Here is a 26,594-nt window from a genome sequence, read left to right on the forward strand (position 1 = left end):
TGCATTTACTGGTGATTATAACGTTAATTTGTATATTTAATAATTTGGTGGTTTCCTATAGACAACTCTACGAACGTGCACGAGCTAGACCTTATCCTAAGTTTACTTTCACTATACTTACAATTAGAATAATTTTTGAAATAGATAAGAAAAAATAGATTACCTGAACCAAATGGGTACATATTTAATTTTGTTCTTATATTTATTTATAGTACTTACATTTATATACTAAGCAAACTTCTAAAGCTTACAAGACTTTCGATTATCAATAAAATGTAATTAACATCTAGATACAGGTATGTCTTAAACACATACTTACTCCGCTGGCTCAGCAACCCAAAATGTGTCCCGTCTCCGAAACGAGATGACATCACTTTCTTCGGTCCTGTGACATCTCTCGCCAATTGATGGCTCGTAATTCGCGCAGGTCCGCCTCCACAGCGTCGCTCCAGCGGTACCTGAGACGACTTCGTCTGTTCACGTTCCGATCCTCTCCCATCCTTTCTAAATGGCCGAGCCAGCGAAGTCTTTGCGCTTTGGTTTCGCCAATGATGTTTGGCTGCGCGACGAGCTCTTCTATTTCAGCGTTAGTGCAGACTCTCCAGCTACCGTTTTCTCCTTGGACTAGCCCTAATATTTTCCTGAGAACCTTTTTCTCATCCACCAGGTGTTTGTTTTCTTCTTTAAGAGTGTCCAAGCCTCACAACCGTACGCAAGAATGGGCCTTATGACGGTCTTGTAGATTCGAATTTTGGCTTGATGGCTTTTGGTTTGGACACCAACACTTTGTGTAGAGCTGTACTACATCGTAGGGTGTTCTGGATGCGTATGTCTATATCCTCTTCCCTAGAGTTGGCATCTGTTAAAGTGCAGCCTAAATACTCATGTCTTAAACACATAGAATACTTAAAAAGTTACACTTTCGTTTTATTCTGCCATATCTCTGTTTCCTAACATTTTTCACTATACGGTTTCAAAGGTTTAAAATCAGCGTTACCACTCAAGTACGCATCTACAAAATTCTGTACCGAATCAGTTGTGATCTCGTCACCGTATTTCATCGTCACCAGCTTTTGTTTTGGGAAATCTATAGCAGTGAGCAATGGTACTGCGTCATCTAAGCCTATGTGTTCCCGCAGCATGTCGGCACTATCGGTTCCATCAATCCCTATGTAGAACATAACGTGTTTGAAAGATTTTTTCTTTAATCTAGAATGTTTCGTTGTTGGATAGTCGAAGTCCATAGTTTCATCGTCGGAAGAGTTCTGGAAAGGACAGAAGCCAGGATACTGAATGCTACATTCTTCGTAGTAGGACTCTGCCGAAGGTGTTAAAACTGATTCGGCAAACTCTATTTCAGAATCTTCATCATCTGTAAAGCAGATAAAGACACATGATCGTTTATTGTTTCGTAGGCAGATTGCCACCTCTGCTTTGTTTGTTTTAGTAGATTAGATTAGGTAATTTGAAACAGCACGTCTGAAAACTTACCTATGAAAAGAACAACGGCAGGATGTCTGGCCATTTTTAGTAGAGCTTGCTCTGTCAGGACCGACACAGGTTTTTGCGCCCATGGGAAATTCTACAAAGGAATAAGTGATCCAGTCATATTTTTCATTATTTTTCTACTTAATACCATGTAGGTCTAAGCACCGTACCAGTCCAGAAGGATCAGCAGTCAAGTGCTGTCTTCCATTAGCAGTCAACACCTTGCCACTTCCATCAGTAATGACAAGAGCTGGTATACCAGCAACCCCCAGAGCAGATGGTAGCGTCTGTCTAGCGTCTGATGCTGACCACGGCACTGCGAGGGCACCCACTGACGATACTGACTGGACGGTGCGGTTGTAGGACTGCTCACTCCTGTAACAGCACAGTGTTTCGTGGTCAGACAGTAATTAGCAGCCAGTTTCAAGTGTAATCATTTACAGTTACAATTCCAAAACACACAACAGGCGGTGATTAATCATTCATCGACCCTTCTGTATATATGTATAACTACACTTTCGTATACAGGGTGTTACGGACGGTGAACAGACTAACCGCGTATTACACATTCTAAGCAACTTTTTACATGGTAACCTATTTCGGGAAATGAAGAAAACTTCCACATGCAATATAAACATAATCAGACGATAAGAAAATTGTTCAGAAAAAGTAATTTCGAGTTTGGGTACACCATCCCTAACACTATATTTGTACGTAGAACATTCATAATCCATTAATAGCTAATCCACAGATTACTTAATGCTAAGCTCGTATCTACTCGGTACATGATCACGTAAATTCTGCGATTCCGCTTACACACAGCTAATGTTCTCCGATAAAGTAAAAAGTTGGCGTTTTTACGACGTAACTTAGCTTATGAGCTTAGCTCCGCAGTCTCGCAATTTACCCGAGCCGGAAATCTCGATATTGGATTGGGGAGCGCAAGTTAAAGTATACAATGCGCAACGAATAGAAATTAATTTATTTGTCCCGCTGCTTTTTCAAGTATTTGCAACAGACCTCTACTTCTGCTGTCGCAACTGCGGAATTACTGCACGCTTTTTCACATCTGCTTCCGTTTCTGTTTTCGCAACATCTGTACCGGAACTTTGGTTTCGAACAAAGTTTTTAGTAGTTTTGTGCTGTATAATAATTGCACATAAATTATTAAACCAAAAACAAGGCCTGCTGGGAACTATTTTCGTGAGTTCATTATAATATTTACTGACGAGTAAAAGACTGTTTCAAAATATTTACGTCCTGTTTTAAAATTCAATTTTGGATTTAATTACGTTTAAGATGTAAAATTTGATTTAAAACAGGACGTAAATATTTTAAAACAGTCGTGAAGACCTAAAACATGCTCCCCTGGAAAATTGTTCGAAACGTCACTTATGCCTTTTTTACAAAACATCGACTAAATGTCATTAACCGAGACTTAGACATATTCAATGTTCTACGAGTACGTGTTTCTTCAAGGAACGTAAGTTTGTAAGTCTACGGACAAACCTAATGGTCCTTGACAATCCTAATTGTGCTTCTGTAATTGGCGTACCAGAAATGGACGGTCCTTACGATTCCATGAAGGACAGACTTACTAATGACGGGTAGCTATATTAAGTTACATACCTATTTTATATATTAAATATATAATTTACAAATATTTGAAATTAAATCCTGCTTTTGATAACTCACAGAGAGCCTTGAACTATTTTTGTGACACGATATCACCAAATTCATATCTACGGAAAGTGTAGAAATGCGTATATTATATTCATGATATTGAGGACATTTGGCATCATGTTAGTTGTTCATTCTCGAGGGTGTAACCGTCCGGATAGCGTCAGCAAGAAATCTTGTTTGCTTTGTAAATTGAGACAAATTGTTAGGTACATTTTTTAACATCCTGGAGTGGATTCGTTATTGGCTGTTGTATAGGGCAGGTGTGTGGATAAAACGAATGTGTAATGTGTAAAATATGATAAAAGACAATAAGACGAAGGTAGAATTTTATAAATTATAAACCTCACAGTGTACGTATTTAACATGTAGATAGCACGTAAGAAACAATCTTCCTGTGTAATGGTATTAAAAAAGAAAAAATAGTTTATTTGGCAACATTGTACTTACCACTTAGCATTTAAATCTTCCAATTGTTGACCCAACAAGAGAATAGGGCGTTTATACTGTCCCTTGCAGAATTATGAGTAGGCTTTATTAAAGAATAAATCGTGGCAAGCGTACAAAGATAGGAATTTAAAATCTCTCTCTCTGTTAGCCAAAAACATGTGAGCCTGACCACTATTGTATCTACTTTAAAAACAGAATGTTCTTGTTGTATCGCCATTATTTGTAGATTTCGATTTTATGAACATTATGGTACACAGGGATATCTAAACGTTTCGTTTTTTATACAGTAAGAAGTTCTTTCTCCCCCGGGCTATTAAGCAAATAAAGTATAATATAGCGACGATTCTTCGAAGGCTCAATGCTGAAAGTTTGCTTTCACTTAGCCTAATGTGATAACTTTCTATTGCGACACGCAAACGGGACAAAGTACGGGACAAAGTGCGGGACAAACGACTGCCGAACTCGTATCATTCTATACAAAGGGATTTGAGTAATGGGTTTGATCGATAAAGTAAAAGGAATTGGAAATAATTATAACGAGTTTTTTAGGTTATTTTATTTAAGTTGAAATCTTAAAATTTAATTTGAATATTCCTTGGTGTGTTGTCCATTTCCTCTTGAAGAGCATATTTTATTTAGGAACTTGTTTTTTATTCGTTACTTAGAAGCGTGTCATTGTTATCTGACACAGTTTCTTGGTGCTATCGTTCCGGAGTTCGTCAGCGCTTAATTACATTTGCATTCCATTTAACTCACGCTGTTCCATCAAGTTTATTGCAAACAATAATATTGTAACACAACAAACCAGCGCGAACCGGGTGCTAATAGATGTAAACAACGGAGGAATACAGGCATTCCTTTTTGTTGGCAAAATACTCGTAACGCACCAAATTCGCGGAAATCATGGCTGCCGCGCGACAATGACAACATTTTCCCGCCATATTTTTCACGCGCGTCATTAACTACGGCTCATGAAATCTAAAGTAGCGTTCGTTTTTTTACTTCTTCCACTTAATGGTACATAGTCTATAAATGATTAACCGTTGAATTGGCACTAGCACCTCTAATTGGATTCTTTGTCCGTTTTTCTTTATATTTTAAGAATGACGTGTGAAGAAAGAAATGGAGCAGCTCCTACTGATTGGATTGATAAAAGCGTGCCTCAACGTAGTTTACCCGGTTTCCCCCAAAGCGAGTTCAGGGGCCGGGTAAATAAGGTCATAAACCGGCCATAAAAGCTCTAGGAGTGCGCGAGGAGTCGGTTATCGGTGCCCGGGTAATCCGAGCGGACGCCGCGCTGTATAAACGCGCACCGTTTTTATTGGACCTTTTATATGGAACGGTAAATTGAGTGAAATATTTCATTTACTTGTTTGCTCTGGATTTTTTAAGATATAAAGATTATTATAACGTTCTATATAAGACCCATAAAGTAATAGTTCAATTTCTTTTAAAAGACCCTCAAAGCTCGAAATTTAGCGTTCCTGCTGATTCGTCAAATAAAAAAGATTTTTTCTTCTGTTTGTGGCGATGGAAATTGCAGCAAAATCATCCGCTTCATGCTGTCTACGTCTAGTCAGGTTGATTAAAGCCCAGCGAACGAATTCATACGTAGGTATGACAAGATTTCCCTTTGATTTGTATTGCTTACTCCTTTTCAATAGAAGACGCTTTTCAAAGATTTCAAAGGTATACTATTTGAAGTACCCTAGAACATGGATCAAGTACATAAAGAGGTTTTGTGACAAGCTAAATCGGCTGTCGTAGAATATTTTGGGTAAATCTTATGGAACTTAGAAACAAACAAAAGTTTGAGCTGTAAACGAACGAAAGTATTCAGACATCGAAAATTAAGCGTGGGGTAGACAGCCACTAATATAGCTACACTTCGCTAAAAAGGGGGAAGTTACGTCACTAGATGCCTAGTCGCGACAGGTATCCCCTTCGCCTGTGCTAATGGAAGGGTAGAGCAGATAGGGTTGCTACATACAACATAAAACTTGTTTAATTTAAATTGTAACTACGCTAAAGCATTGTATGTCAGCCAATTATGAAAACCCTTTGAAAACTGACACCTGAGACTGGTGTGTTTATGGTAATTACGGGTTAGCAATGAAAGTGGTTTATTGGCAGCCCTGTGTAATTCGGTACGTAGAAATTTTAAGTGATATTGGTTGGATTGGGAAATTAGTTTCTGCCATTGGTGTTGAATTGTACGCGTAATGTGAAATTCATACTGGCATAGCGTTATTACGGGATGATCGCAAATGTGTCGTTTATTTGTTTATTTGGGATAGAATCCCAGATCAACTCTGTATGTGAAACCCAGCTTGGGGGCTGACTCGAGAGTTGAACTAGCAGAAAACAGCCGAAATTACTAAGGTATTTGGGTTATACGGAGTAGAAACTCTAATAACCATTACATCCAAATATTTGTCCCAAGGATTGGCAGCTGCCCAAACGTTTTTTTCTTGACTATTCTCGGTTAACGTTTCAGGCCATAGATATGATGTTTCATCCACTTACAAGGGTTTTTGACTTTTATCTTTAAAACGAGGAAACTTATAACATAAAAAGAAAACTTGGAAACGGGATTAGGAAGGTGGTGATAAAGAGATAAAAGGGAACTAAGCCATGCGAAAAGAAACGCTGTCAGTATTTAAGGCATTCTGCTGCGGTTACCCAATTCCTTACATTTAATCTAACTTTAGACCCTGTATTCAAGCTTTTAAAGGAATATTATGTATTAATTTATTATTGTAAATAATTTATTATTGTTAGATATTTCGTAAAGTTCTTATTAGCGGTGGTCGATGACAGAATTTGTAAGGATCATTCGAGTCGCGTAAATAGTCACTTGCTAACGAAATATCTTCTGCAAACCGTTAAATCTCTTTAGAAATGAAATAACTATCATCCGCAAAATTGGTTTACTGCTGTAGTCAAAAAATAAATGTACCAAATTCCATAGCAGAGTCAAGGGTATTGAATTATTTGGGCCGTCTGTTTCTGAGAAGTCTGAGAAAGATAAAATTTTTACATTAAAGTGCAGAATGAGCGTCATGCCGTGAAATGGGGACTAAAACAGCGTCTGGGGGGTTCTCCCTCGTACTTGACGAAAAATCGCGTTGCAGTTAAAAAATTACCTTTGTTTTAATTTAATTTAAGAGATATGAGTAGGTACAGGGCTGGGCAAAATACATGCTACATCTTAATTGAAATACAAATTACAAAATACTTCCTTAAATGTATTTAAAATACAAAATACCAAATACTTTCTTGAGGTGTATTTGAAATACAAAATACAAAATACTTTCATGGGGTGTATTTAAAATACAAAATACAAATACAAATTACAAAATACTTTATTAGTATACTTATCGCGACATGTGGAAACCAACAATTTCCTTCAAAGGATTTCCTTCCACAATACATATCTTGAAAAAGAAGTTTTAAATATTCAGTTTTACCAGAAAGAAACTGTTAAACCAATACAACCATACTTCAGAGCACGAAGTACGTATAATTATTATTAATATTCCTATACATGTCGAATACTGTATATACGTGTAAATGCCATTCATAACATGTTCACAACACAAATTAGTCGCTCACGCGATACGTTATCCCTATCTACTCGGCCTATAAAGGATGCAAATGTGCAATTTAAACCAACCGCAAAATGGCGGCTATAACCCTAGAACCCTGCTACTCTAAGTTATAACCGCGAAAAGATGACTTTGACGTCTTTGACAATACCAGCACTGTTGCCACCTGCAAATGTGCTTCTACTGCATTGAATACGAGTATTTAAGATGTCGTGAGTGTTGTGTGTCGGTGTAGTGAGAACCCTAATGCACGAATAAGTAATGAAGATAAAGTGCGGGTAGTTAGAAAAACTCGCACAACTAGAAGATAATAAAATGTTTACGTTACGATATTAAGTACGATAATAAGATGCTGACACCCGCCTCTTCAGTCCTTGCGAGACCATGGACGTTGCAATATGTCCGAAAAGTCGAGGTAAATAAAATATGTTTATACGTGAATAAGTCCCGAATTAAAAATGAAATAATTTCATACTTCATTTTTTGAACGTTCCGCTTTACACAAACGGACGCACGCACGCACGCACGCAGGCACGCACGCACGCAGGCAAGCACGCACGCACGCACGCACGCACGCACGCACGCACGCACGCACGCACGCACGCACACACACGCACTCACACACACACACATATACACATACATACATATAATAGATGCTCTTTGCAAAAAAGTGATTGATCACTTGCATTTACTTCGTCATTTACAACGACTTCAATCTAATTACATATATTTTTTGTATGTAGTTCTTCACATATAATACCACCACGAAGGTTGGGGCTCAGATAGGGGCTCGATTAGGGGGTCCGGTTGGAGGTCGGTTAGGTGTCGGTAGGGGGTCGGTTAAGGTGTCGGTTTGGGGGTCGGTTAGGTGTCGGTAGGGGGTCGGTTAGGGTCCGGTTGGGGGGTCGGTTGGGGACCGGTTAAGTGGTCGGTTGGGGATAGGTAGGGGGTCGGTTAAGGGGTCAGTTAGGGGGTCCACCCCTAAAGGGCCCCTAACCCGCCCCTGACCCACTCCCTAACCAAACCCTTAACCGACCCACTAACCAATCCCCTAACCAGCCCACTAACTGACCCCAACCGGCACCCTAAACGGCCCCCTAACCAACCCCTAACCGACCCCCTAACCGCACCCTAACCTACCCCCTATCTGACCTCCCAACCGACACCCTAAACGATCCCCCAACTGGCCCCCTAGCCGACCCCCTAAACGACCCCCGAACCACCCCCAGCCGACCCCTAACCGACTCCCTAACCGACCCCTTAACTAACCTCCTAACCGACCCCCAACTGACCCCTAACCGACCCTCAACCGGCCCCCTAACCGACCCCCTAACACACCCCAAACCCATCCCCTAACCCATATTCGTGATGACACTTTTACTTGATAGTTTCGGTTTTAATTGTTAGTTTCAATTGTTTCTTAGAACAACTAATAAAATTAATCTAATTGCAATTAAAATCAATTCAATCGAAATCAGTTGCAATTGAATAGATTTTTTAATCTGATTGAAATTTAATTGATTAACGTACTTGCTTCGGCAGTACATATACTAAAATTGGAACGATACAGAATTATACGTAATCTAAAAAATGAATACAGCTATGGAATAGACGAGATACCATCCGCGCTTATAAGGGTATGTGCAGACGAATTGACGTTTCCGTTTTATACGCTTGTCAATCAGTCTTTTGCCGAGGGTGTGTTCCCGGATCTTCTTAAACAATCCCTGATAAAACCGATCCTCAAAAAAGGAAGTAAGTATGATCTGAGTAATTACAGACCGATTGCATTATTGCCCGCGGCTTCGAAAGTATTTGAGAAGGCAATGTGTAGCCGCCTATACTCTTTCTGTGAAAAGTACAATATATTTGATGAGTCGCAGAATGGTTTTCGGAAAAATCGTTCAACTACACTTGCGACTTACAAATTTATGCAAAAGATTCTGGATACACTAAATGAACAAAAGTATGGTATCGGTATCCTATTGGACATGTCAAAGGCATACGATAAAGTTCGGTATGATATATCTTACTGGATAAACTTTACGGAATGGGTATACGAGGTGACATTCATAAATGGTTCGCATCCTATTTAGGAAACAGAATCCAGTATGTAGAAATCGAGCATTATAACTATGAGACAGGGGAAATAACTCAAGTCAGATCTGAGCCCCAAAACATGAACAATTCGATACCACAAGGAAGCGTCATTGGGTGCATACTATTCCTGGCTTATATAAATGACCTCCCAAAAGTAATAAACGATTCATGTGTTCTTTTCGCTGACGACATCTCAATATTAACCTCTTGTAAAAATAGTGACCACTTAAATCAAACCCTTCATCCACTAACATCATACACTAACTACAATTGTAACATGGATGAATGATCACAATTTAGAAATTAACTTCACAAAAACCAAAATTATAGAATTTAGACCCTATCAAAAACCATCACTAAATATTAATTTTTCGTATAACCAAATACAAATAGAAACCGTCAATACATTTAATTTACTCGGAATATCGATACAAATATAAATTGGAAGCAGCATGTACAAAAAATCACAAAAAAGCTATCTAGTTTTACTTACGCCTTAAAAGAAATAAAGAAGTCAACAAATTTACAAACTGCCCTAAGTGCTTACTATGCGTACGCTTATGCATGGCTATCATACGGCATCATATTGTGGGGCAATAGTACAACTGTAAATGACCTCTTTATTAAACAAAAAAAACTGCGTAAGAATACTAGCAAATATATCAAGAACAGAGAGCTGTGAACCATTCTTTAGAAAATACAAAATCTTAACCCTAACATCAATTTACATTTTGGAAGTTTGCAAATTTATAAAAAAGTACCCACAATTTTACACTAAACTGCGAGACGAACCAAGACACCATCCCACAAGATACGGAAATAATCTTGTAACACCGTTCTCAAAATTGGAAATGCATAGATCGAGCCCATATTCAATGTCGATAAAAATATACAACAAACTACCGGAGCCATATAAAGCAAGAAAATAAAACAAGTATTTTCATAAATAACTTAAAAAACATTCTTTCTAATAAAACTTACTATACAGTGCAACAATATATTGATGATAAATTGCTATAGCGTTGATCTGCCTCATTTCTGTTTTGCTGTCCATTATTATCATATCCATATTACAGGATTCATATGTCTTTCATTGTACCTATGTAATAATAATATAACGCACACGCTCAACATAGCCCCGCACTAGGGAAACCCTGTGTCGCGGGTGCCATGGACACACACATAGACAACCACAAATTACACCCAAACTCACGAGAGAAATAATTACAGGCCATACAAATATTTCTCCCGGCTCAGGAATCGAACCTGGGACCTCTGCGTGGCAGTCCGGCATGGTAACCGTTCGGCCACGGAGGCAGTTAATGTGAATAAATAAATAAAATAAAGTAGATAACATGTTATATAATGGAGTAAATGCAATGTTATTATGGTCGAATTAAAACTAGTATAACACATAATTGTACAATTAATAATATGTTTATATACATATATGATAAGAAATATAATAAGAAATTTTGTAATAATAATTATTGCTAAGGCTTGAAATGTAATTGAACCATATTATAAGTTTTTATATTGCTATGCCCTTACAGTATATTACATGTATACGTAATATAGTGCAAAATTTGTATTATTTATATTATGTAAACTGCAATAAATATATTATCATTATCAATGCCCAACACTGATATAAATCTATGCACGTCACAAAATAGGCTGTACATTGAAAAGAAAAAAGTATTTTGTTGAAATGTATTTTGCAACGAAAGTATTTGAAATACAAATTACAAAATACATTACGGTCAGGTATTTGAAATACCAATTACAAAATACATTTTTAGGGAGTAATTGAAATACAAATACAAAATACGTATTTGTATTTTAAATACGTATTTCAAATACAAGTAATTCAAATACTGCCCAGCCCTGAGTAGGTACTACACTTCTTCGAAAACAAAATTCATAGCGATACAACGTTTTCAAACAGTTAACACGGTTTTCGAAACTATTTTCGATTTACTTAGTAAGGGATCCTGTGTGAGAAAATAACACACAATATATTGAATGAACATCGATTTACCGATACATTTTTCATCATTCTTCCTCCGGTTTCCACCCTTCGATGTGGTTGCAGACAATTAATAGTTCGCAGCTTACAAAAGCAAAGGAAAAACCACAAGCATTCCATTCTGAAGTGTTTCCCCAGACAAAGCTATTAAAAATAATTACAAATCCTCCCCTGTTACACACAAAGCAACAAGAAGGGTCGGGAGTAATCCAAAACGTGTGGGGATTTACAAAGGTGGATATTGACCTCCGGGGCACAGATCAGATTTAAGTGCAAAACAAGTGACGATGGAATATCACACTGATTAAAAGAGATATCTTTTGTGTTAGATACGTCGATATTCGGAGGGCTCGGATTCCTACTATATCAAATTTTTTACCTACCTAATTTAATTTTTGTCCACTGCGCGATCAGCTTATTCATTTGGAATTGGATTGCTATTATGTCTATTGCGATGAACTTATCTTTTCCTTTAGCTTTTAAAATTAGATTTATTGTATTATTACTCTCTACGTGATTATAACCGACTTCAAAAAAGGAGGAGGTTCTCAATTCGTATGTATGTTCTTTTTTTTTGTATGTATGTTACGCGATAACTCCGATATTTGTGAACCGATTTTCATGATTATTTTTTTGTTGGAAAGGGGGTACTTCCATAGTGGTCCCATTTCATTTTGAAGAAAAGCATCCACCTCGAAGGGTGGCTGTTCACGCATGAAGATTCATTTTTATAAATAGCGCCTAACTTTAATTTAGGAGCAATTACTTTAATGGTTGATTTTGCTATTTCTCCAATTCAAGGCGTTTTTTTCTCAATATACTTTGAGTAGTAAGAACCGATTTTTATTATCTCCAGTGTCAAGTCCTGAAGTCCTGTATAATGGCGAACTAGGGGATATTTCAATAAAACTTAGCAAATAGACGTAATTCCACTTAGTTTTGAGGTCGGTTTTTTTACTACACTGTACTGAGATTATTAAGAACAAAGTTTAAGCATTTTAATGAAAGTTGTAATTCTGAATTTTAATCAGTTTCAAGCATGGTATACAGAATTCACTTCCACATGCTTATTATTAAAACATTCTGACGGTTTGAAAAATTACCTTGTCGCCATGACGACGATCGGAAAGGGATGTGCGGGTAGTCGCAGTGTCCAGTTGCTCGCAAGCAGAATAAAGAAAGATATCTCCTTTTTTCAGAAAGGGTCACAGGCTATACAATTCTTTTTATTGGCTACCAATTCGTCTCGGACCGATATCATTGTGTTATGGAGATGTGTAGTTTTATAATTCAGTCCATTTTAGTCGTTAAAACTTAACGTAGAGTCTGGAAAAGTGATTTTTTGTGGAATTTTTTCCCCGTAAGAAAAAAACTGTTAGGCAGCGAAATAGCAAGTAGAATTTACGGATGCTTTCATAAAAGAAGCGGGGAGTTTACTACAATGGCGGTAAAAGCAATAGGTAAGGCAGTTCAACGATTCGGTCTTTCATTTATGCTCTACATCGTACTCGGCTTAATTTAATTGTGCATCCCTCTACATTTGCAAATGTACTTTTTGCCGTTTTACTGTTTGCCATTGCCACGTCGTAAATGGAAATTTATTTCCATGTTATGTTTGCCGGGGTTCCGAGGCAGTATATGTTTTAAATGTGAAAGTAATATCGTGAAGGTTGGTTTAGGTAGTTCACTCTTTATATATATTAAGATTAATAGCATTACTTTCATGGATTGAAGCTCAGGTGCATTAAGGCGATAGGGGAAAAATGCAAAACAGGTCCAGGGGTCGGGCTCAAGTAGGATAAATATTTGAATCTTGCTGCAATTCATTGAAATAATCGTCGGGTGCGATCGAGGGTGCGGAATTTTTGAATTTTAATGAGAAAATTCTTCCCCAGATGTCGATGTTTTGTTAGAATTGAATAGAATTACGCGCTCAACACGAGGCAAATATTTTGATTTCGCCTTTCTGTTTCAAAATTGTAACAGAAAATTAATTTTTTATTGAACGTCAGAATGTTTCACCAAAATGATATTCAATATTTTGTTACAATTATTAATACAAAGATCGAAAACTTGGAAAAAATTCCTTCGGTCGGGCCGGATTCGAATTGATGTATGCCAATTAAGCCACGGAACGAAAATACTAATTTTATATATTATATTATTTATATTCTATAATAATTCTGACATTTAAAAAAATGATTAGCGACATGTCTAGCCAGATTTCATAAATTTCTCATAGATGGTCATAGATGGAAAGTCAGTCGTCATTACGCCCGAGAGTCGGCAGATAACTCATTTTGCGTCGTCGTGTGAAACAAACCGTACTTTTATATGAAACCGAATGCACCGCAAACTACGCAACTCAAACTACGCGACTCACAATTCACAAAATTACGCTCGTCTGGCCTCACATTTAAATGAGTGAAACGCCGAGATTATCGGGGGGTCGATTCAGAACCAGATTTGATATCGTACGATTACTTTTCATACCAACAACCGAAATAACGTGACACCGGTACGGTTACTCGAGCTTCTCGACCGGCAAAGGCTACAAATGTTATTCAGAACGCAGTTATCGAATGAAAATTATCGAACGTCCTATTGTTTACAAAGCAAGAATGTAATATGGAAATCTCTTTTTATTTTGAATAAAGTCTGGATTTTGTTCAATTTTATTAATTTACTTTAACACAGGACTATTGCATTCCTATATTTTAGGCCTTTGGAAAAGATAAAGATAAAGATCGATTTATTTGTTTGGAAGTAGGTACAATAAGTTCATCAGATCAGTTCAATACATCGACAGTGCTACTACAACCAGTTTCGTCGAAACATACAAATATAATTAGTGGTGGTCGCACAATGTACAAAATATTATAATTAAAAACTGTCAAAAACTAGTAAACATGCAAAGAAAAAATATAATAAAAATTAGTAAAAATTAACAATGTCAAAAATAAAGCGAAAAATCATGTTAGTGTCAAGCTTAAGATATTTACATTTCTAAGCCTCCATAAAATATGCGCATGTCAATAATGAATGAAAGTCAATAATGACATAAATTAGGCAAATACATCTGTAATGTTATGTAATCTTACTAGATATAAAAACAATTATAATTGGGCCCTAAATCCATCTCGTATTCATATAATCATTTATATTATAAAAACATTTATCAATTAAATACTGCTTACATTTATTCTTAAACAAATCTACATGTAATTCACGGATAGATTTTGGGACTATTATATAATCTTGGCAGCATACAGAGCACACTTTTTGACATAAATGCAGTTTTATGTGGCATCATATGTAGATACTGCATCATTATCTCTTCTATTCCTACGTCTTACTTCCATAGGTTTGTTGAACAGATTAGGGTTTGTTTTGACAAATAATACTGATTCTAGAATATACAATGATTTGATTTGAATGACCGTTAGTATATTATATTTTTTTAAATAGGGCAAACAGCTGTCCATGCGAGAAATGCTAAATATAGCTCTTATACATTTCTTTTGTGCTTTAAATACTAAATCCCGATCTGTAGAATTACCCCAAAAAATAATCCCATAGCTTAAATGTGAAGCCACTATACCGTAATAAGCCGTCAATAATGAGTTAATGTCAATTATATGAGCCAATCTGTATAAGGCATAGGAAGAAATGCTTAATTTTTTACATAGGTTTTGAATATGTGTTTTCCATGTCAACTTATTATCTACAATTACAACCAAAAATCTAGTCTCGGTTACTTGGCCTATATTTATGTTGTCATAACTAACATTGACGTTATTATTATTCTGTCGCTGACTGTAATGCATTACTTTAGTTTTTTCAAAATTAATACTGAGGTTATTTTCTTTTAACCAAGTTGTAATGGTTATATTAATATAGTCTATTGCTTCGTTAATGTCTTGTTCATAAGTAATTTTATTTTTACACTTAATTGTTGTTGTACTGTCATTGGCAAAGAGAGAAACGTGGTGATTCGGTACAACTTTAGGTAGATCATTTATGTACAAAATGAATAGCAATGGGCCCAAGACGCTACCTTGCGGAACGCCGTACATTACGTTTTACTACAAGATCTAAGGACACATTCGGTTTTGGTACGGATATTTATGTTGCTGATTTCAGTGATTTGTTTTCGATTATTAAGATACGATGAAATTAGTTTAAGAATATTACCTCTTATACCATAGGTTTCTAATTTTCCTAAAAGTATTTTGTGCTCTACATGATCAAACGCTTGAGTCATGTCGCAAAAAATAGAGCAGACTGGCGTACTTTCATCTACACTTGATGTAACTTCCTGCATAAAATCATATATAGCCATGTTTATATTCTTTTTTGGTTGAAGTCTTAATAAGTATATAAAAGGATTTTAATTTTGCTTCTAATCTATTTCACCGATTAACTCCGTAAACGCTGTTGGGTAACGATGTCGTATCTGAATCCGAATCGAACGTCTAACTCGAATGTTCTGAATAGCTCTCGGCAAGCGCCCTTCGAACGATTCGGTAAAAACATCGAAGAGTTCTGAATCGGGGTCCCGTATCGGTAAAGTCCGACTATCCACTAATGGACAATTGAAATACCTTGTAAGGTCCTTTAACTACTTTAAAACATAGCAAGTCTTAGTGTCAAATACCTGCTATGTTTTGAATTGGTTCAAATGATATAAAAGACTTTTATAGCTGGCCACGAACCACACTAGGTGTTGTAGATTTTTGAAGCGGTTGTCACTACCATTAGGTGAGTACTTGCTACGGGAGTAAATTTTGTTAAAAAAATATTTTCAAATAAATTTGTCCGTTGTTAGGTTTGCTCTGGAGCAGCCGAACGTCGTCGTCTGCTTGGGTATTACATCTAAGAGCGGTTACACATGGTGACTTTAGCAGCGATGCAATCGCCAATCGTCGACCTTTACATACGTGCGCAATTTTAACCAGCGATGCTAGCATGCGACTGCATCGCTACACATGGGATTTAAAGGCGATTGCGTCGTTGCAATCGCGCGTTTATCATCGATGCACTCGTCTATAAATCACAAGTGTAGCTGCAATCGCGCGTTTTCAAGGGCTGCGTGTGTAACCGCTCTAACGTACCCTTGATTTAACTGTTACAGTTGTCCTTGACGTTTAAGTTGCGATAAAATTATTTTACAAAAGAGAGTTTCAAATTTTTCTCACGGTTAAGGGGGTTACGCATTAAACCCTAACATGTCATATCTACAAACGAATCCAATATCCAAATCTAGTTACATTGGTAACAATACTCTTTTAAATGGAAATAATAAAAAAGGTTGACAATAAATTTGGTGGGCGCCTCCGAATGCAAACGAAGAGAATTCAATTTGTCTTAACGACATCTTCAGTGTGTCCAATGAATATTTCATTCTTATTTGCGTCTTACATAAGTCTACTCACTTTGATTGCATCTTGCTATTTATTCAGAATGTATTAAGACGTTTATTTACACTTTACAAAAAAGAAATCAAAGAATACTTCACTTGTAGGCAGGTTTCATAATTTTAGAAAAATATTATTAAAATTTCAAAGTCAACAATTAAAGCGCACATGAGATGATGCCATGAAAAGATTTATTCAAGTAGAACAATCAAATTAAAACAGGAGGAGAAGAAACGCTCTAGACTCGAGAGCTAGCAAACGAATTAAATGCACTCCATTTGTTCGGCGTTACTCAAGTCAAAAGGACATCGTTAAATTGAGTCCTTGCTCATTGCTGACTTGGTTTTCCCTTGGTTTGTGGAGAAAATCACAGTCATAAAGTCATAGACTGCAGTTTCTTTTGTCTCTGTTACGGAATGGCGCGAAGCCAAATGCATTGTCCTCAAAACATAAGCTAGTAAGTCTAGATCATAATATAATACAACTGGTCCTTTGATTTATATTTATAAGCATTGAAAAATATTCCTTACTTTTTAGACTCGGCATAACCCGTAACATAAGAACTAGTGAACTGCAACGGAAGTGTCATAACAGAAACAGATATCAAAAGTAAGTTTAGCGGAAACGGAAGCGGATTCGGAAGCGGAAGTATAAATAATATAAAGAACTCAACGAAATAGTTCCCAACAGGGCTTGTTTTTGGTTTAATAATTTAAGTGCAATTATTACACAACACAAAACTACTTAAATACGCGCGCTCCATCGCCAAGTAATCCGCACTAGCGCGTGATCCGTCGCAAACGTTGTAAATTTCCGATCAAAGTTCCGTTATATATATGTTGCGGAAGTAGAAACGGAAACAGATGTGAAGTAGCGTGCGGTACTTTCGCAGTTGCGGAAGCAGAAGCAGAGGTCTGTTGCATCACTAATCACATCGCTCAGAAGAAATAAAAATTTCATGATTTTTATTAGATTTCAGGAGCCACCTCTCCTTTCAGTAATTCAAATGTTAGCTTTAAGAAATCTCTTTATGGGATAAGTTCGCCTATGTACACTAAAACGTTTTCAATTCTTTGTTAAAGTTTATAATTAGTTTTGTTGTACATACAAGAACCCAACAAGAGAAAGTTGTTTTTTACGCTGTTCGGTAAAATGAGTTAATAAAATGTATTGGGCTCGTGTCTCACCACTCACCTGTCACTAGAGACTAGTATGAGTTGCGTATTTGCATACTTCGACCGGCGCTTACGCACTGCAGATATTGCAGAGCACAAACTTGGCGCGAATGTTCGGCATGGCGGACACTGAAAGCAGAAGGCAACACGGAATAAGATAAGGATTTCGTATACCTACCCGTGTTGAATGAGTTCTAGATTTATTATAAAATAAAGATATATGACGTACGCCTCAATAGGTGTTAATATAAATGCTGTCTCCGTGGTCGAACGGTTACTGTTACCATTTAGTAGCAGTAGAGCTCCTTGTGAAAGAGTTTGTCCAGGGAAGTACTGCCACGTTACTTATTTCTGGCGCCAAGCGGCGTTGTGAACATCACTGCATTCCGGTTTTGAAGGGTAAGGGTGCTGGTGAAATTACAGGCATATGGAACTTGAACTTTTGAACTTGCATATTGAACTTTTAACTGCCTCCGTGGCCGAACGGTTACCATGCCGGACTGCCACGCAGAGGTCCTAGGTTCGATTCCCGGGCCGGGAGAAATATTTGTATGGCCTACATTTATTTCTCTCGTGAGTTTGGGTGTAATTTGTGTTTGTCTATGTATGTGTCCATGGCACCCGCGACACAGGGTTTCCCTAGTGCGGGGCTATGTTGAGTGTGTGCGTTATTATTATTATATATTATATATAACTTTTCAACTTGTGTCAGGGTGATGGGCGCAGAGGCAGCCGGGAGATATAATTGTAGTTGTAATTTGTGGCTGTTTCTGTGTTTCTTCCCTAGTGCGGGGTTTAAAAAAAAGGAATACAGTCTCACCCAATGTGCAGCGAAGTAAAATACTCTGACGGCGTCATCAGGCAGTTGTTCATGTAATTTGTTTCCTCCAACTCCTTGCAGTTGTACGCCGCGTAGGACCTCGTGAAGAGGAGGTGCAGGCCACGGGAAACGCTCACCGAGTGGGTCGTTGAGCAATGCGTCGCGAACTGCGCGACCTCGGATCACAAGCGTCGGGACGCCTACGGCAATGCTGTACTTTTGTGTCAAACGTCGCTGAAAAAAAAAACTTCAATTACCTACAATTGAAATAAGATTATTAACAATGAAATTCACAGCTCCAAAGGGTCTTATGACTAATATATAAAGTTGGATAGAAACAAAAAACTAATAAAAAACAAAAAATATATGGATAGTAAAACCGTAAATTAGTTTATTAACACAATTAGGTAACTATTCCAAAGTCGTGTTAATTTATTTTTGACAATGTATGACATATTTTTATTTTCTTAAATGTGTTAACACTAAGGGACAATTTTTCAGCGGATTACATTTTTTTTTTCCAATTTTTTTGCACTAAGCTCTAGGCAGCTCTAGAGAAAATGGAAGACAACTTAATTTCTACGCATGTGTGTGGATATGTATGGAAGTGTGTCTGTGTATGAGTATGCAGATGGTTGTGTGTAGTATGTTATATAGTCCATTTGTATAAGTACCTACTTAACTAAATGTAAACAATCTTGATATATCTTTTTATTGAAACATATGCTTTGCAAATCAATATGTATAAAAATAGGCATGCAATTTCATATGAAGCTTAGTATTTGTATTGTGTATTTCAGGGTCAGTAAAAATCTTTTTATAAACGCTTATTTTATTAAATAGTATCTGATCTGATCTGACCTGGACAGAACACATTGAATCAGTTTGTGGAAAAATCAACAAATTTGTGACTAGAAAACTGCTTTGATGGCCTACCACGTTATGTGTGTTCGACTCTACGGTATGGAATTGTTGTCTGGGGTAACTCTGTTCATATAAGTCGAGCTTTTATCTTACAGAAGTGCATAAAGGAGATGTGTGGTGCTGGTAAGCGAGATAGCTGTAAACCCTTATTTAAAAAACTAAGAATATTGTTCCTTTCCTTCCTTATTTATATTCGAAATATGTATTTTTGTCAAAAAACATAGTTATTTATTTACTTCAAAAAATGTTCCTTTTTTAACCCAATATCCTTATCGTTTGGCCCGATACATACACACTGCTACATCTTTTCAAAGGAATTGTATATATATAACATGTGCGTAAAATTATATTACCTGACGATATAAAAATTTTACTTACGTCTAGACTTAAGAAAATACTATTTGAATTGCTTGTGACAAATTGTTTTTATAATGTAAATGAGTTTTGACATTTAAATTTTGAAGCCTGCGACCCTCTACATATTTATTGCTTTGACATGCGTTTTTTTTATTAAATCACAATTTTTCTCTAATTATATTATTTAATGAACAAAATGTAATTTTATAATGTAATACGATATGATTTTAATCATATAAGTAATACGACTTTGTGTAATAAATGCGAACAATGTATAATATTTGCTATTAACATTTGTATGCCAGTTACTGGCGCAACACGCTGAACCATAAGTGTAATCTTAAACATGTTAACTGTATTTACCGTGTATGCTTACAAATAAATATGTCTCTATCTCTTTCAAGATTGTTTACATTAAGTTAAGTACCTAAACAAATGGACTATAGTGTGTAATTGAATTTTTAATTATATAAAAATATTAAGTCAAATTTATTATATTATTTTAGACGGTATCAATTTCAAAGTAGGTGTTACAATGATTGTTTCTATTTCTTTCCAATACATCTTCATAATATATATTTTCTATAATACTAATTGACGGGACGAGCAAGTTGTGCGCCTGGTAGTAAGCGACACGCTTGTCCGTAACAGTTGCAATTCCCCTCAGAGCTTTAAATCTCAAGGATCTTAGGGGGACTGCGCCCGTCACCCTGAGACGACGCGACATTGACAAGTCCCATGTGCCTGTAATTTCACTAGCACCCTTGCCCTTCAAAACTAGAACCCAATAATGTTCACACTGCTTGGTTGCAGAATTAGGTAAGGTGGCAGTACTTCTCTGGACGAACTCCTTTACAAAGAGCTCTACGGGTACTGACTTTATGTTTATAGTTATTACAAAAAAAAAAAGAAAGTACTTCTTCAGCACAGGTTTTGTGAGCTATTATTATACTGAGGCATTGATTTCGTAAACTCAGCCAAAAGTTAGTCAATACAACTTCTACTTCTAATAGTACTTCCCTGGACGACCTCTTTCACGGGGTACTCTATTGCTACTGCAATACGTAAAAAGAAATGTAGTTTTGAGCGTTGAAGTTTATAGTTAAGTACACCTTTATCATGGTTAAATTACATTAAGAAAATCGAACCGATCGCTTGGCCTGCACGAAATTTTACGCTGAAAGCCCTTTCAATTCCATTTAATAACGGTTATCCGAGCAAATAAATTCCAGCCAGTTTCGGAAGGACATTTACATCATTTGCCACAGTTTGATTGAGAACTAAAAGCGTTATTAACATGATACTCACGTTTACCGACAGCCACAGAGAGATGTGGCTATCAGAATACTAAATAATTCAGCTACTATGGAACGGGATCGCCCCGTAACCTTTTTGTACGACAAGATTAAACGCAAAATACTTACTGGGCAACGTGTGTTTAGTTAATACCCTTAATCAAATTAAAGGGTTTTGCTTTGCGCTGGTATTTAGTCTGATTATTTTGCGGTTTTCATCTTAATTTGACGTTTGTGTCTGTTGCTTGGTGCTATTTTTTCTAGAAGTACAACTATAGTGAAAAAATAGGGTGATTTGCATTAATATTAGACATAACTGGTTGATGACTGTACCACCTCAGTCGACCATGACCATGGGACCCGTAAAGGGCCGAAACGTTGGTTTGTTTGAAAAAACAAATATTCGTGATTTAAATCCGGAAAAATAGTTTCGTTTCCTAAGTACAATGTTAATTTTCTTTAAACAACCGTTCAATAAGATTCGTTTTTCTTTTATGTGTGTTATACCTTATTTGATATTACGTTGCGCAATGCGGGTTGTTTCCCCTTTTCAACCACGATGAGAAGACCAAATGTGTGGTAAGAAGCGAAATAAAAGAAAGTCATTTATGTTCCAGTATATCATACCGTTGGTGTAACAAGGCTACTTCTGCAAAATTACAGCTTTTCAGGGAAGAGGTTTAAAGATTCTACGGAAGAAATTAGTCCATATAGAGTTAAGCCGACAGCTACCTTGCCCAATGCATTAGCATAGCGATACAAAGGGGGAACGCTGCCAACATCTTGGGCACCTTGCCGCGGGGACCCAATTTTATTCATATAATTTAAAAATCCTAGTTTTACTTTCTAGTAGTTAAGCTCTTATTGTCTGTTTTACCTTACCAGTATGTTAAAACGAAGTCAATACACATTACGTTATTAAATAATAATACTTTACCAACATCTATACCTAAAATAATTGTACTATCGACTCTGTCTGCCAACTCTATGAGTTCTGGACAAGTCCCGAAAACCTGGAAGCTTGCAAATGTACAGCCTGTACCTAAGAAAGGTAGTCATGCCGACCCATCTAATTATCGACCTATCGCAATCACCTCCATACTCTGTAAGACTATGGAGCGCGTATTGAACAGCCGTCTCCTTGGATACCTCGAAGATAGCGATCTCCTCAGTGATCGATAGTATGGTTTTCACCGTGGTCGATCCACTGGGGATCTTCTTGCGTACGCCACACATTTATGGAGCGAGGCAGTCGAGAAACGCGGTGAATCGCTTGCCGTGTCTCTCGACATATCAAAGGCCTTTGATAGGGTTTGGCATGATAGCCCGTTAAACAAGCTTCCAGCTTACGGAATTCCTGTTGGCTTTTGCACATGGATAGGCGATTTTCTGAAGGATAGGTCAATGCGTGTAGTTGTAGATGGTTACTCGTCTGCTCCCCATGGTATAAATGCCGGTGTACCTCAGGGATCTGACCTGCTGCTGATGCCCGGTATCTTTGGATACGCAGACGACAGCACAGTGGTAGAGAGTTATGTGCCAGACGCCCGAGACAACAGCGAAGAGATCCGGTGTAAGCGAGAGGCGATGGTCACCCGGTTGAACCTCAGTCTGAAAGCTGCTTCCGACTGGGAAGATGCTAACAGGGTCAGGTTTAATGCGGCTAAAACACCGGCGTCTCTTTTCGCGTCAAAACGGAGTCCCTTACGCCTTACTCCGACTTTCCGAGATGTATCCGTGCCGATAAGGGACCACCTTGAGCTACTTGGTCTGGACTTATCATCCAACCTCAACTTTGGGCGATACATCGAGTGCTTGGCAAAAACTGCTGCCAGAAAACTAGGCATAGTTTACAAGGTCAGGCGGTACTTCCCACCTGAACAGCTTTTAAATCTGTATAAAGCACAAGTTCGATCCTGTGTGGAGTACTGGTGCCACCTTTAGGACGGCTCTGCCCATTACCAGTTAGCTGCGTTGGACTCGGTGGAGCGAAAAGGAAAGAGACTTATTAACAATAATTCTCGTCGAAGCTTCAAAACCTCGACCATCGCAGAAAAGTAGCCAGCTTGTCGGTTTTCTATCGGATACATTTCGGGGAGTGTGCGCAGGAACTTTTCAATTTGGTTCCGCCCTTACCGTTCCTCCTTCGGTCGACTAGAAGGTCCGGAGCACTCCATTCTTATGTCGTTGATATTCCACCCGTTCGCACTAAGCGCTTTACTTCCTCCTTTCTGATGCGTACGGCAAAGGAATGGAATGCTCTACCGAAAAGTACAATCTTCCCTGGCTCCGCTGCATACGCAGTCCGCAGAATACGTGAGCTTACCGATGTTAGTACTGCTAGACTGGTTTACTTTAGTTACTTCCATAGTATAATGTCTTACGGGATTCTCATGTGGGGTAAAGCGGCAGATATTCAAACCATATTTGTATTGCAAAAACGAGCGATTCGTTCTGTGTACCGTCTAGGTTCTCGGGTTTCTCTCAGAGAAAAGTTTAAGAAGACTGGTATCATGACTGTGGCATCACAGTACATTTACTCAAATATTTTATATGCTCGTAAAAATATACATAATTTCAATAAGAAAGAAGATATCCATAATATTAACCTTAGAGCTAAGTCCAAACTCATGGTACCACGATTTCGTTTAACCAAAGTAAACAACTCTTTTATGGGGAACTGTATACGTTTTTACAATAAGATTCCGGAGCATATATTAAGTTTATCATTTCCTAAGTTTAAAAACTACATTAAAAATATTTTGATCGAAAAATCATATTATAAAATTGAAGACTAAGTGTTAGATAAAGATGTATGGAAAGACGACATGGCTCCAGAATCCACACAAATTTGATTCAAAGTGTATTCCATAGCATTTAAGGTTATTTGAAAAGAGCAATCCCTAGAGTTTCTTGCTCGTTCTTCTCAGGGAGGTCAGCGTAGTGAACGAGCAGTAGCTTAAATGTGACGATTTCAAGTGTAAATTTATTTTACCTATGGAATAAATAATCTTTGACTTTGACTTTGACTTTGGGGCTACTCAAGGCTAGAGTGAATAGGCATATTTTTTAGGCAAACGCGTACATCGTCGCTTAACATCAGGTGAGATTGTGGCCAAGCGTGTGTCTATTATATATTAAAAAAAAAGAAAAGAAAAGGTAATGTTCTAAGTACCCTTAAAAAAAATATGTTCGCTTCTATAATAAGAAACGAACCCGGTTCATATTTAAAATTAGCTATTTACAAGGTTTAAAACTATAGTGCAACAATAACTCTACACAAAAAGTGTAATTATTTATTTGTTTTATTCACAATTAAAAAGTTTACAAAAAGAAACACAAAACAACGAATAAAAACCATTAACAGATTTATGTATCGCTGCCATCAAATGCTATCAGGCGTCTAACAAAATAATTAATATCTAATACTTATACGTGTCTAATAATTTACGCAACTTACACTTAAGAACTTTTTACTTGCACAATTTGACAAATGAATTGACTCAAGAATTGTTTTACTATTTACTTGTGGTGTCACTTCTGGGTACTTGGATACGTTGGGCACTTTCAGGTTTCTGTGATATATAATTAAACATATAATTAAATATATAATTAAACAATGTTTATTTGCAAAGAGCAACCCCTAGAGTAAGTTTCTCACTCATTTTCCCCGATTTAGTTTTTTTAGGCTGCCCTTTAGCGAGAATTGAATTTGAAAACAATATAACTAATAGTCAACTATTTGTTCGTCATAAATTACCCAAATTTTGGATATTTTAGGCTGTTAACTAGAACAATATGATGTTCGGTGTACCATCTCGTGAAAACTACATGTAAATATTATAATCAATCTCAGTACAGAGTCTTAAAAAACCGACTTCAAAACTTCGTGGAATTACATCTGTTTGCCAAATTTATTGAAATCGGTTGTCGGAAACCGCACGAATTCATACCCTAATTTGCCACTCTTAGAGGTGGAATGTTTTCTTCCAATTTAAACGGGCCCAATACTGAGGTACCCTCTTTCCAACAACACAAGAATCATCAAAATTCGGAGTTATCGCGTAATATACATACAAAAAAAAACATACAGACGATTAAAAAACGAAAGGCGGTTAAAAATGAAATTCTTCTTAATTTCGTAACCTTAGCATTGTGACAAATTGAGTCAGTTAGTAAAAGTCAATACGTTTTCTGGTTATCTTCAAACGTTTAAAAATAACAAGTCACCAACGGTTAGACCCGCTTCCGTTCTGACTGTGTATTTATAAGTCGATTATTAACAAACAAAGCTCCATTTATCAGCGAGATATTTGTACAGAAGATTATCTATTCCTTATCGACATTAGAAATATATATTTTTGTAGAGTCTTTAATATATAATGATAACTATAGATAATGTTAATATATATATATTGTAAATTCCTACGCAGCAACACGTACTTTGTAAACACTACATTCCGTAGATTTCAAGTTGGAACGAGAAGATCAATAATTACGATATGAAACCTGCAGTTATTTAATGAGGCGTATTAAAAAGTTTATTTTGGTACAAGACGTAATCTCTTCCCCATTTGAGAAAATGTTTAATAAACATTGTTGCGTAGGTTGGACTTCAATTAACCTACAGTCGTGGAAAAAATAACGCTTCTATCGTCGTGGCTCCAATGGACCAATGCATTTTGGAATGGTGATAAAATGGAAGGTATTATATTTATAATTTTTTTTTATTCAATCTATTATTTTTACATTAACAAATGCAGTGTTGCATAAAATTAACGGTAGGAACATTTATATAATATCTATTTATGTCAGTCGTAATCTTCCTAACCTAAAATCAAGTTAACTAAAAATAATAAATAAAAAATTAAACAAATATCAAAATCCAAAAACAAAACTTTTTCTTACATTTGAAAATACATAGTTTTACAAAAATAAAATTAAAACTATCTCCTTGTGAGGTCAATGACACTAATTTATTCTAATTATGAACACGAATAGCACAAAGTTTTTACGTAAGTCATGTAAATAGAAAGGTTCACTTTTCGCTGTCAAATATTTCACAAAAGTTTCATGCTCGTCATTATTTGAAAGTGACGTGCAGTTATAGAATTTTCGCCGATTTTTCGCTCATCGCTGTCTAAACCAGCGTTCAACCATAGCTATAATATATCTTCTTGAATTACTAAGACACTTTTCAATTCGCCATGACTAGAAACTGAAATAAAAAACAAAACTAGATAAAATA

The 26,594-nt window shown here is 36.8% G+C and overlaps 2 protein-coding genes across 2 annotated transcripts in view; one reads left to right on the forward strand and one right to left on the reverse strand.

Moving 5' to 3' along the window:
- Positions 1 to 12: 12 nt before the first annotated feature.
- Positions 13 to 19,646, reverse strand: LOC113225479 (nucleoredoxin-like). The gene is made up of 6 exons (XM_026457798.1): positions 19,632 to 19,646; positions 18,771 to 19,004; positions 17,970 to 18,079; positions 1,659 to 1,863; positions 1,492 to 1,582; positions 13 to 1,372 (listed from the first exon to the last, which is right to left on the reverse strand). Exons 1-6 carry the CDS (start codon positions 19,644 to 19,646, stop codon positions 951 to 953), a joined length of 1,077 nt encoding a protein of 358 aa, XP_026313583.1. The 3' UTR covers positions 13 to 950.
- Positions 19,647 to 19,733: 87 nt separating this feature from the next.
- Positions 19,734 to 26,594, forward strand: part of LOC113225480 (crossover junction endonuclease EME1) — a 29,340-nt gene continuing 22,479 nt past the window's right edge. Inside the window, exon 1 of the mRNA XM_026457799.1 lies at positions 19,734 to 19,751. Coding sequence (XP_026313584.1) covers positions 19,734 to 19,751 — 18 coding nt within the window. The remainder of the gene's footprint in view (positions 19,752 to 26,594) is intronic.

This window comes from Hyposmocoma kahamanoa, unplaced genomic scaffold (genome assembly GCF_003589595.1).
Source record: "Hyposmocoma kahamanoa isolate Upper Pololo Valley unplaced genomic scaffold, ASM358959v1 160, whole genome shotgun sequence".
Lineage (NCBI taxonomy): Eukaryota > Metazoa > Arthropoda > Insecta > Lepidoptera > Cosmopterigidae > Hyposmocoma > Hyposmocoma kahamanoa.

What these genes read in the sequence shown, in the direction of transcription:
- LOC113225479 (XM_026457798.1), bottom strand. An exon ending in ATACTAGTCTCTAGTGACAG is followed by an intron (nt 1,864 to 17,969) that starts GTGAGTGGTGAG and finishes GTGCTGTTACAG; the next exon opens with GAGTGAGCAGTCCTACAACC. An exon ending in TGCCGTTGTTCTTTTCATAG is followed by an intron (nt 1,373 to 1,491) that starts GTAAGTTTTCAG and finishes TCTGCTTTACAG; the next exon opens with ATGATGAAGATTCTGAAATA.